Source organism: Macrotis lagotis, chromosome 2, assembly GCF_037893015.1.
Source record: "Macrotis lagotis isolate mMagLag1 chromosome 2, bilby.v1.9.chrom.fasta, whole genome shotgun sequence".
Lineage (NCBI taxonomy): Eukaryota > Metazoa > Chordata > Mammalia > Peramelemorphia > Peramelidae > Macrotis > Macrotis lagotis.
The window spans coordinates 272,997,785-273,011,442 of NC_133659.1; the positions used below are offsets into that span (position 1 = coordinate 272,997,785).

Consider the following 13,658-nt stretch of genomic DNA (forward strand, 5'->3'; position numbering starts at 1 on the left):
ATCAGTTTCTCTCCTGTCAGGCTTAAATCACCACTGCCTTGGGGAGAAATAGAGTTCCAATAAATAGATCTTTACCAATATTCCTTTACTTCACCAGCTCCAAATCTGGATAATTAAAATGAACTTTAAGTCATGAAAAAGGAAAATTAGTTGGGACTTTTCCTAGGCTCCTAAGAACATTTTCATGTTCTTAATGACTTTGAGTGATAATTTCACCAAAGATAAATCCTTGGAAAGATTTTATTATAACCATATAGCCCTTGAAGCCTCATAGCGGTTTCTTAGATTAGAAGATTGCAAGTTCTTTATGAGGGGATGACTAAAGAGGAGGAAGAGGGTCTAAGCTGAACTCTTTTCTCTCCTTGTCTCTCTTCTAGTCCTTTAAGTAAAACCATTCTTTTCCCCTTAATATTATTTTTTCCAATTACATGTAAAGAGAGTTTTCAACATTTAGTTTTGTAAAATTTTGAGTTCTAAAATTTTATTTTTCATCCCTTCCCTCCACTCTATATAAGTCAACAAGTAAATCTATTATAGTTTATACATATACAATCATGTTAAACATATTTCCACACTAGTCATATTGTGAAAGAAGAATCAGAATAAAAGGGAAAAGTCATGAGGAAAGAAAAACAGTGAAAATAGCATGCTTAGATCTGCTTTCAGACTCCATAATTCTTTCTCTGAATGTGGTTAGCATAGTAAAACCATTCTTTTTTTTTGACAAAGCAATGGGGTTAAATGACTTGCCCAAGGACACACACCTAGGCAATTATTAGTAAGTGTCTAAGGCTGGATATGAACTCAGGTCCTCCTGATTTCAGGGTCAGTATCCACTAACCAACCTAGCTGTCCCAAAACTATTCTTACAAAACACAAGTACACCTATTCATTTTATGACTAAAGGCTAAGTTGATGGCTGTAGTGGAAGAAAAAAGAACCTTAAAATCTTCTCAAAGTGTTTTCCCAAAAAGTGGCATTTTCCCCTAAAAAATTATCACCTTTGCATTTAAATCAATTGAAACATCAAAAACAAAAAATTGATAATAAGATAAATTACCTTACATCAAATTTCAAGTTGCAGGTAAACAAACCTCATCTGACTTTAAATAAAACGATGAGAAAATGGGATCAATGTTTGATTTAAACAATTTTACTCAATTTTGGAGTTTGTAATTTCATGTTTCAAAGTATGATCCAAATCTAAGTCTGGGATTAATGGAGGATACCAAATTAATGACAATGACTCTTGTGTATGAAGAATGAAAAAGTAGAGAATTGCAACCTATGTGTTAAAACTATTATATACAAGAGCTGTTCATTTAGAGAAAACTCTAGTGATCATAGACATGCATCCATATAAATGACTATTCCTTCTTTTCCACATTATCTTTAAATATTAAGGAAGAGAGTTATCTGGGTGTATCCAAATATGCTTTTACTCCTCCGAATTTCTGACCAGTCAATACCTCATAGAAAATAAGAGATCCTGCACAAAATGGATTCTGTAATAAAAGACTCTAAAAATAAGAAAAGTATCATTTTCTTAAAGTATCATTTTCAGAGATTTTCAAATGTACAATGGTATATAGAACTAAAAATATTAATTAATAATGACTTACAACAAATTTTAAAGCATTATGATTATAAACAGTGACCTAGAAGCCCTGTGTATTTGGGTCCAGATATTAATTAATAATGAATTGCAACAAATTTTAAAGCATTATGATTATAAACAATGACCTAGAAGCCCTGTGTATTTGGGTTATATCACTTACCTGATATGACATGAGGGTGTTTCTTTGCACAGTAGCATTTTTTGATATCTACAATGCTTACACTGCCAGTTTTTGCATAGTCTAACTTCATATAAGCCTAAACAAAGAGAAAAGGATACCAATTAGTATTAAAAAGCTGGAAATAATAAATAATAAATAAATAAATAAATAAATAAATAAACTTGTCTTTGCTTCAAATAAGACATTCTTAAAGTACTTAAATGACATTTAAGGCAGAGGGCAAGGTGGGTGAGATTAGAAGAGTCCTCAAGTGGATGTCAAGAAACCAACATGCCATTCTGGGCTCTGCCTAAAAATACTTACCTACATTTTAGGCAAATTTCTTAAACTCTATAAACACTTTAGTTCCCTGGACAATGTCTATGATCCTTTTCAACTCTAGGATTCTATGATGATAATAAATAGGCTATATAAATTTATTTGTAAGAGATGTCTAACTAGAAAAATGAAATTGTGCCTCTTAAACTCTGTAGACACTTTAGTTCCCTCATCTGTAGAGAGAATGAATACAACTAGACAATGTCTAAGATCCTTTCTGGCTCTATGATTCTATAATGATAATAAATAGCTTATATAAATTTATTCATAGGAGTATATAACTAGAAAAATTAAGTTGTAAATATTGTATAAATTATTTAATAACACAAATTTTTCTTAGTTGATTGTTGTCATTGACTTGTTTTAGTTGTATCAGATTCTGTGACAATACTTGGGGTTTCCCTGGCAAAGATAATAGAATGGTTTGCCATTTCCTTTTCCAGCTCATTTTGCATATTAGGAAACTGAGGAAAATAGTGACTTGCCAAAGTTCATATAACAAGTAAATGTCTAAGATTTGAATTCAGGAATTCCTGACTCCAGGTCCAGTGCTTTGTATACTGTGATGCCATCTGGTTGCCCACTCAGTATCAATAATAGTAGCTTTTATGCTCAATACAACTTTGAATAACCATAGAAGTCTTAAGGATAGAAGGAATTATCTATCAGTTAGATGGGAAATGATAATATCCTATTTTGCAAATAAAAAAGAGGCATCTGAACTTACACAAGATACCTTTTCAGAAGAGCTGTTACTGAAACTAAATTTCACAAACCATAAGCATGTTATATTATATGCAGAAGAAGCTGGATGACAGAATGGATGAAGAACTGCTGTCAGAAAGAGCTGGATTCATTTCCCGCTTTGGACATTTACTGTCTATTCCTAGAAAAGTCAACTAACTGCTGTCTACCTCAGTTTCCTCAGCTGTCACCTACCACAGAGGGTTATGGTGAGGACAAAATGAGATATTTGTATAATGCTAAGTCAACACTTCTTCCCTTTCTACTTTTTCACTAAGAAATACTACAATGCATCTTCTCAGTCAACTCTAGGTCTAAGAAAATACTGGAAGAAGAAACAGAGAAAAAATGGAAACAATAATCCCTCTTACCAGGTGAGAAGGCAGAATGAAGAATTTTGAACTCAGCAACAGGAGGATGGAGTATTCGTCTCTGTGCCGCTAACATCCTATAAGTGTACCCTTCTATTCTGCTTGTATATAATTGGTGCATGGATAAACCATTCATTCTAAGTGATTTTCTGGTCAATAAAGATAGAGATTTTATTCTCCATCCTGAGATTAATATCCTATATAATTGCTCGGATGAGTATACTTTGGAAATTGCTACCAAGTATCACAGTAATGACCACCTTCGGTCAGGGCTTGCTTGTATCTGTTTAATTTCTCTACTTGAAGGAGACAAACAATCAACTCAACACAATAGAGGGAAAAAAAGCATTAATGGAAGGAAGGAGGCCGTGAATCCAGAACATAATTGTCTGTCACCCACCCTTGGGCTATGGTAATCATAGAACAGCTTCCTGGAAAAATCATCTTCAGCAAGAATGAATCAGAGGTGACTTCCTAGAAAGGTGGTGGGAGGATTGATTCTGTAAAAGTCCCTGAAATAACAGTTGAACAGGCCAGAGCAAAGTCAAAGAAAAGAACGTCAGAAAGGACCAAATTAGAATCTTCTATTATACCTACAAGAGCAAAGATGTCCAGGATTTTTAGAAAAGAATTGGGAGAGTGAACCTAGATTTGATCAATGCTTACCTCTCTTATTAAAAAGAAGCAAGAATTGTTGTTCAAGTAATTAAATCTTGGGCATTATTCACAATTTAAAGAATCTGGAAATTATGTATTGTGATCCTATACCTTTTAAATCATATGCCCAAGGTCACACAGAAATTGCAACAACCAGGTCCATAGCTAAGATCTTTTGACTTAAAAATTCAGTATTGTTTTCCCCATATCAACAATTAACGTGTAAAATAAATTTCAAAAAATCTTTCTTTTTCTTGTAGTTCTTATTTTATCAAGAGGCAACTAGATAGCACAGTGGATAGAGCACCAGTCCTAGAGTCAGGAGTACCTGAGTTCAAATCCAACCTCAGACATTTGATAATTACCTAGCTGTGTGGTCTTGGGCAAGCCACTTAACCCCATTGCCTTGCAAAAAAACCTAAAAAATAAACAAAACTTAAAAATAAAAAAAGAGTATGTCTCCCTCTTACACTTAGGCTGGAAGGGTAACAGTCTTTAAAGGAGCCCAAACCAACTGCTGTCTAGGATGGAACTGTGACCTGCTATGCTTCTGACATACGCCATACACTCTTCCTTCAGCTGCCTAATGTTCTCCTCCCTCTTTCAGAGTTTTACCATACTGGTGTCAAAGTTAGGACAGACAACCAATCAACTAGAAACTTGAGTTCAAGTGATGCTCAGTTGCCCTAGTAGCAGAAATTAAAAGCATATACTGAGTCCAAATTCCTCTAAAAGCAAAATAATGTTCAGCATCTATTTTAATATTTACTTTTGATTCTATTTAATATTTAACATAAGCATTACAAAACTAAGCTGATTGTTCTTATAAATCTCTCATAATGATTCATGCTATGAGTTCCATCACAAACCAAAAATAAAATACTTCAATTGAGCAAATAATAAAGAATCTAATTCACTATTTGATGTAACCATTTTAAAAGACAATTAAAAACAAACTTACTTTTCGAAAAAATGTTTTTCTGTATTCGTTCATTTCACCAAAAATAGCGCGTTTGAATTCTTCATAATCAACTTGCCCATTCCCATTGATATCCAGAATTAACCACAGATTCTCAAATTCCTAGAAATTAAAGTCAGTAAGCAATTTAATCCTTAAAAAGTAGCACAACAAAATCTAACCAGTGATAGTCAGTGGCAAGCAAGTTATTTGGAACCTCTGAGAACATCTATAATTTTTCTAAAAAAATAATTTTATATAGAGGCAGCTAGGTGGTACAGTGGATGGAGCACCAGCACTGGAGTCAGGAGTACCTGAGTTCAAATCCAATCAGACACTCAATAATTACCTAGCTCTGTGACCTTGAATAAGTCACTTAACCCTATTCCCTTGAAAAAAAATTTTAAATAATTTTATGATTCCAAGAACTATTTGCCACTTCAATTTATCTGCTTTATAACTAAAAAGTTTTATGCACAATAAACTCATTTTGATCCATGATTGTTGAGATAAATGAATATGTGGGTTAATGGAGAATTTAAATAAAGTTTAATTTTTAATAGATACTATATATCATTAATTTATAAATAATGGGACTAATCATGAACTCTCCCCCCTCACATGTTCTGTGATTACAGCATTTCTAATCAGAATATGTAAGGACCTAAGCTGAATTTCCCTTGACCACTTACTGTGGGGTCACATGTACTCTGAACTCATCCTCATACATTCTTGAATATTCTTGACTGAGGACATGGGGAAGGGGGTTGATTCCTTATTATGCTTCTCATTACATAAGGAAATAGCATTCCATCACCAATATTATCTTGATTATAAAATAGATAAAATTTCATCATGTAAAAAACAAAATTGACAAAACTGTATATAGCATTTTAAAAAATTTGCTTAAAATTCATTTTATATAGATTTCTCCATAGGGGGAATATTAAGCTTATCAACCTTCAAAAATTGAAACACAATAACACACATGTATTAAAACAGGATTAGATTATTTTTCTTATGATTTAGAAGGCACTTCAGAATCTAATAGAAATGTCACAGGTTTATCAAATATATTTGCATTAAAGATATTGATGAGGACCAAGGACAATCTAGAATGAATTCTTACTGACTTTGGCATAGACTTCAAAAAGAAACATGAAATGACAGGTGGGGAGGAGAGCCGGGAAGAGAGAGACAGAGACACAGAAATAAAGTATTTATGTAGAACCTACTTTGTCTCCATATATGTTATTACATATTGTTTCAGATATTATCCTACTTGATCCTCACAACAACCCTGTGAGGAAGGACTTGTTATTATTCCCATTTTGAAGTTGAGGAAATTAAAACAACCAGAAATTAAATGACTTGTCCAGGGTCACACAGTTAAGTAGCTAAGGCTGGATATGAACTCTGGTCTTCCTGATTTCAGGTCCAGTATTCTATTTACTGCGCCATTGAGTTGTCTGTTTATTACTGGATTTCTTATATGATTTACTTGTGCCATTCATCTATTTAGTTAGTAGTGAATCCTAATTAATATCATGTTATTTTTTTTTACTTTATGATTTTCTAGCACTTTGCAAGTCGATTTGTACCTTGCTGTTATTATTCAGTTATGTCCAAACCTCTGTGAATTTATGGACATACCAATGTTTTCCATGAGATTTTCTTTGGAAATAAACTGGAGAAGTTTGCTATTTCCTTCTCCATAGAATTAAGGCAAGCAGATTTGCAAGTAACTTGCCCAGGGTCACACAACTAGTATGCATTTGAGGTTGGATGTGAACTCAGGACTTCCTAACTCCAGGTTCATCTAGTTATCTACTAAGACCTGAATAAATGTTTTTTCATTTTTTATTAAATGCAATCTAAGTTAAATTTCTCTGTTGAGTAACTGAAAAATTAAAATTATAAAAGGTGCAAATCACAAGAAACACTGAAAAAAAATTCTCTCAAGTTGTTTAGTCATCCAAGAACTTCCAAGAAATTTTAAAAGTACAACTGCTTTCATCAATCGTAAAAAAACCTTACTATCTCAGATGGACCCTCATTACTGCTTACCAAACCTTTTAGTCAGGCTCATCGATCCGCTTTCTCATTGTCCAAAATGATAGTTCCAAATATATCTTCCTCTCTCCTCCAAATCAAACCCTACTCTCAAAGAGCACCTAACCCCCCACTTTACTGAGAATACCAAAGCTACATGATATTATAGAAGAGAACTGAATCATAATTCAAATACTGATTCTTCCACTTGTTATCTATGTGACCATAAGCAAGCCAGTTCACTTCTACCTCCCTCTGTTTTCTCATCTGTGAAATGAGGACATTGTACTAAAAAAAAGATCTAAGAGCCCTAAATCTTTGATCCTACTTTTCCTTTTACCTTCTTTCCCTTATCAATTTTTCCTCTGTTTTTCACTTATTTCTTCATTTCTTTTTTGTCTCAAATATTCTCACTCATTACCAATGATCAAATGGCAATATTTGTAAAATGATTAGCATAGGGTTTTATATATAGTAGGCACTTATTCAATGTTTATTGCTTTTCCTTCCCCTTGCCAAGATTGACACCTCCCCTGGGCCCTTGATCCCATCCTCTCCCTTCCTCCTCCAAGACTGCTCCATAAATCAGTCCACTTCTTTTTTATGAGTTTTTAAGTTTCTAACTTTTCATTAGCTCCTTCTCCTTAGCTTAAAATTCTATTCAAGTCTTCTGTTCTTTAAAAAATTCTTCCCCTTTACTCTCTTACTCGCCCTCTTGAACTCTTACCTATCTCTTTATTCTCTTACACTGACAAACATCAAAAAAAAAAAGTTGATTCAAATCTACTTGCTCATCCCAGCAGGCAACTTGGAGGCACAGGGGTAAAGTGTTAGGAAGACTGATATTCCTGAGTTCAAAATCCAGTCTCAGATACTTAATAACTGTGTGACCCTGGACAAGTCACTTAACCCTGTTGGCCTCAGTTTCCTCATCTATAAAATGAGCTGGGGAAGGAAATGGTGAACTGCTTGTGTGTCTTTGCCAAGAAAATCCCAAATGAAGTTACAAAGAGTCAGACATCGCTAAAAAATGACTTACCTATACTTTAAAACTTATCTATACTTTAAAACTTAACTATACTTTAAAGCCTTCCTTTACTTATTTCTCCCCTTAAACTCTTATCTTTTAATTCCTTTACACTGAAAAAATTATTAAAAGTTGATTGCACCTATTGTTTCACTACCCACTCAATCCTTAATTCCCTGCATCCAGTCCTCCATAACCACCACTCTACTAGAATTACTAGTTACCTGTAAAATGTCATATCTAATGATTTTTCCCCTTGGCTTTGATCATTCTCTACCTTTCTGCATCAGAGAGTACTGCTAGCTCTCAATACTAATTCTTTTTCCCCTCTGTTATTTTTTTTTTATTTTTTGGCACAGGGTCTGTGAGGGGGGATATATTAAATTGATATAAAACATGACATTGCTAGAATTCTTTTCATCTAAACATTTTAAGTCAAACAATAATTAATCATAAACTTTTTCCAGATGAGAAAACTGAGGACTGGAAAAAATAATTTCCTTAATTAGAGCCAGACCTTGAAAACACATCTCTTCTTATACCGAGATCTGGCATTTTCTATTTTTCCATGATTGTTCTTAGTTGACAGGGTGACTAGAGGGTATTTTTGGTGAGAGCAAAACCAGGAGCAGACAGGGCAGAATCAACCGAGGTTTATCAAAGGAATATGATGCTATCTTTGCTCCAGTTGTTCCTTATATGGTTGCCATCACAGCATTTACATAGATCAGATTCTAAACTCAGCACATTGAGTGAAAATCATGTATAAGTGAAAATTCTCCTTGAAAAATCCTTTGCAATACTGTGGCTGGGAAGGGAAGAGAGTCCGTCTATATGTCTAGATATATATATCTAGACAGAGAGAGAGAGAGAGAGAAATAGATATGGATATAGGTGTAGAATATAGAATAGATATATAAATATAAATACAGTGATAGTCAGTCTATATCAGAGAGTAAACAATTTTGAGATAGTTAATAAGAAAGCAATTAAATGCAAGTTTTATTTTCACAAATTTCAGTTAAAGTTAAGTGTTTTGAATGGGAGCAAAAGGGAATTAGAAATTACTCAGTTTGAAAAATAAAAACAGAGAAAGACTTAACTAGAAAACTGATGGGGGAGTGGGAAGGCAATGTTCCTGAAAAGACTTCCCATAGAAGTTATTAGAGAAGGATCCCAATATTACATAAATGATTCTTCTGGCTTTATTCAGTGGCAATAAAAGAACAAAATCAAAAGGAAGATATCATCACCCATTCTAACTGACCAGGAATACTAGCAAGGTCAGGTAATGCTGTCTCTTTGAGATTTATCAAGCTAATCAATCAATAACCATGTCATGAGTGTGTGCCTTTTATGTTCTAAGTGTTAGCTGTCATAAAAAGACAAAAATAAAATATTCTCTGACTTTAAAAATAGTGTTTCTGAGGAGACAATGCAAAAACAATATATACTACATGCATGTACTACATGCATGTATTCATATGACTATATGCAGGTATACATATATATTTACTTATATATACATGTATTATAAATACTATATATGAGTTAAATGCACATGTGCATGTGTTTGTTCATATAAAAACATTCATACACACCATTCTTGTGTCTGCTCAGAAAATAATATTATATATAATATTAAGGTTCATGTATTTACTATGTTGTATAATACACATGTGGCTATACTGTACCTATATGCATATTTTACACATGTGTGAATATTATGCATATATAAACTTTTATATATATGCATATATGGATATAGGGAGGATTATGAGAAATAGAGGAAATGATTCCAATGTTGCAGGCTGAGGAACTACAAGGATGGTGTTGTCCTCTATAGTAATAGGGAAGGTGGGTAGATGGCAGAAAAAGAATTTAAGGAAAAGATAATAACTTCAGTTTTGGATATGTTGACCTTAAGATGTCTTTAGGACATCTCATTTTAGATATCTGAAAGGCAGCTGGAAACATGAGATATTGGATCAGTAGAGATAGATCCTGAAAGATAGATTTGAAAATGATCAGAATAATATGGTACTTAAATCCAGGGGGACTGATGAGATCACCAAATGAAATAAAATAGGAGGAGGAAAAAAGAAAAGAGGGTCCATGTCAAAATTCTGAGGGGACATTTAGATGCTAGAAAGTATTAACTACATTTTTCAGTAAAAGAGACTGAGAAGGCATGCCAGATGGGCAGGAGGGAATGGTGTCCTAAAAATTTTAAATAAAAAAAAAGAAAGTAAAAAGGAATAGTGTGATGAACAATGTCAAAGACCCAAAAGAAGCAAAGGGGAAATGAAAATTTAAAAAGGTCATTGAATTTGGCAACTAAGAGATCAATACACCAGTAACTTTATAAAGGCTAGTATCAGTGAAATGATAAAGTTAGAACCTAGAATGTAAGTGTTTAAGAAGAGGGTGAAAATAGAAATTGGAGGCACTATTGCATATACATCCATATAAAAATGAAGGCAACAAATGGTGGGAGTGATCCAAGGATAAGGCTTGGAAGGGCATAAAGGTATGCAGGATTCAAGGGGTCAAAAGAGGAAGACAGTATAGAGTTGAAGTGGTTCATCAAGAGGTCAAGCTAGGTAGAAAAGGAGACTAGTATAGGGGATGTAGCCTAGAGGATAAATGAAGGACAAATTAAGGGACTGAACATCATGATAATGTGTAAAGGGAAGACAAAGAAAAAAATGAAAAGTCAATAGGTTGTTGCTCAATAAAAGGATTTTGAAACTCCTTATAATGTGGAGATGGTACCTTTGTGGATGATGGTAAGAGCAAGGATGTGACCAACTATGTGTGTGACTGAGTGTGGTGGAGGTAGAAAAGTGGGAGATGGAGTGTCACACATAAGAAATTAAGAAAAGCAATTTGGCTGAAGGGTAGAAAGTATGAAAAAGAGAAATAATCAACTGTAGATAAAAGGAAGATTTTAAAAATCACAGATTGCACAGAAAGGAGTTACGCAAATTCACATCTCTTATTTTTCTCCCATTCTGAGACATACATCCATTGCGGAGAAGGGCAGGAGAAATTACCCACACCAGTTAAATTGTCATTTTCTACTCCCCTCTTCACTTTTTTATCTCTGTATCTAGATGACCACATCAAAGTTAAATGAAGAAGAAATAATTCATAAAACATGGATAATTCAACTTCATCCTTCATCTACTGAGCCTAAGCCATTTAAAAACCTACCTCCAATTCCTTCTCAATTAAGCCTCCTATGATTCTCTCTTTTAATGGCTTTTATACCTTGACCCTCACACTGCACTTTATTTTGCCAAAATACATTTTACAGTTACAATTCCATATAAGAATTATCTGTGGGGTGGCTAGGTGGCACAATGGATAGAACACCAGCCCTGGAGTCAGGAGTACCTGAGTTCAAATGAGGCCGCAGACACTTAATAATTACCTAGCTGTGTGGCCTTGGGCAAGCCACCTAACCATTACCTTGGAAAAACCCTAAAACAATGAATTATCTGTTTAAGTAGTACATAGTAGACAGTACACAAATAGACAATAAGCTCCAATGACTATCTGTTGTTCAATGCCAATATCAGTGTTCAGTATACAGCAAACAGTAAATGTTTGCTGAATTGAATTCTAGCTATGAAACCTATCTAGGAGACAATGTGAGTTGTCCAGTTTGGTTGAAATGGAGAACATGGAGAAACAGGGAAATTTGACAAGAAATGCAGGATGACCTCAAAGAGCAGAGGGCTAGGACAGAGGGAGACACTAAATGTTTACCAAGAAATTGATGATCAAGGTGAATAGCAAGAGAGACTTTGGCGGAAACTGGAGTCAGAGAGGTCAGTTAGAGAGGCGACTGCAGTAGTTCAAAGCAAGGAGGGACTGAACTAGAGAGGAAGAACTCAAGCTGGCAAGAAGTGGAGAGGAGACATTTCTCCAAAGGGATAATCAAAAAGGGCTTTCTGTTTTACCAACTTGATAAAAATGAGTGGGGAGAATTAAAAAAGAGCCAAATGATATCAAAAAACTGCACATAATTCAAAAGCAGAAATGAAAACTGCTTTTCATCTGGACATACCTTTCCAGGTACCTCTAAGTGAAATACATTTAGAGCCTGTTTAAAATCTTCCTTACATAGAAGACCATTCCCATTCTTGTCCAAATGTCGGAAGTATTTTCCCAATTCTGTCAGAATACGAACAGCTCTTTGATGTAATTTCTCTTTTAATAGATCTGTTCATCAAGGAAAGAGATAAAAAAATAAAAAATAAATAATTTACTCTGTAATGAATCAAAGTGGAGTTGATTCCCCCCCCGCCCGGGTCAAGATAATTCATATAGAAAATAAATAATAAAAGCTAAAATTTATATGATACTTACAAAGTACAATGGACTATGCTAATTAATTTTTTTTAATTTTTATCTCTTCTGATCCTTACAACAACTGTGGGAAGTGGGTGTGATTTTATCTCCATCTTACAAATTAGGCAACTGAGACAAAATGAGGTGAGGTGACTTGCTCAGACTCACACAGTTAAGTTTCTATAGTCATATTTGAACTTGTCTTCCTGACTTCAGTCCCAGAACTCTGCCCACTGTGTCACTTAATCTGATATTATATGAAGCCAAAAGGACAGATAGAGTTACAGCTAATAAAGCCCCTATCCACACTGGCTAACTGTTTACTGTTTCTATACTAATAAAGTAAGGAACCCATTTACAAAGTTTGAAGGATACCGTTTCACCACAGAGCGGTCTGGCAAATAAACCAGAGCTGTAGCACCACCCTGTGGCATAAGTTTTATTGAACAGTTTGGAGAAAAAAAGTAAATCTTATATGTTCTTCCTACTGAGGATTCCCTCATCTATAAACTTCCCTTAATTTTTTTCACTCTCCACTTTTTTTCTATTGTGCCCAATTTCTAGTCTCACAACTTGGATGCTATCAAACAAGTCATTTGGAAGAACACCCATGATGGTTTTGATATTGTAACTGACTGAAATCCTTAAATCAGGCAACAAGAATTTACTTACACACAATTATTATATGCCAGCATCCAATGTAACTTTTATACATTCATGTTGGAGGAACAAATGATATGGATAAATTCATAATTTTCCACACCAAAATTCATCTAGGGTCATATTCTTGGTTTCCTCCTTTTTCCTCCAAATCCAGTTGACTTCATTTAATTTAATCTTTAAGTCAACATGCTGCATTATTCTCAAGAAATAGGATATAAATAAATTTGTTTCTTAACAAATTGTGACTAAAATTAAAAGCAAAAGAATAAAAAAGAAACTCTAGTTATAACTAGTAAAGAAAAACAAAACAACAAAACTAGAGTTTGTTTTGTCTCAAATAAAACATTTGGTTTTATTTAGATAATGAATCTATGGCTATGTATCTCATCACAGAATAAGTAGGAAAACACTTGAGCTCATGTTCCAAACAGTGACAGTTCAAATCTTTGCCCACCCTTTCAGTTATTGCTCCTAAATCGGTGAGCCTCAAGTAGGAGTCATACCTTTCTAAAGAAAATGAGCACAAATGTGGAAACTGAGTACAATAAATACCACACTCAGAGACTGACTGAGGAATGGAAAGAGACCTGGTTTTTGATTTGGAAGTGAAAAATTAATATACATATAATAGAGAATTCAGGGGCAAAATAGTATGTTAAATAAAACAAGTGACATATAATAAACCATACCTAACCACAAACAGGGATATC

The 13,658-nt window shown here is 34.0% G+C and overlaps 1 protein-coding gene across 5 annotated transcripts in view; it reads right to left on the reverse strand.

Annotated features, from left to right (window-relative positions):
- The window catches only part of CAPS2 (calcyphosine 2), a 77,904-nt gene that overhangs the window by 19,129 nt on the left and 45,117 nt on the right, over positions 1-13,658 (reverse strand). For all 5 annotated transcript variants that reach the window (XM_074226175.1, XM_074226173.1, XM_074226174.1 and 2 more), the window contains 3 exons: positions 12,002-12,156; positions 4,851-4,970; positions 1,779-1,875 (listed from right to left, as the gene is read on the reverse strand). In XM_074226175.1, coding sequence (XP_074082276.1) covers positions 1,779-1,875; positions 4,851-4,970; positions 12,002-12,156 — 372 coding nt within the window. The remainder of the gene's footprint in view (positions 1-1,778; positions 1,876-4,850; positions 4,971-12,001; positions 12,157-13,658) is intronic.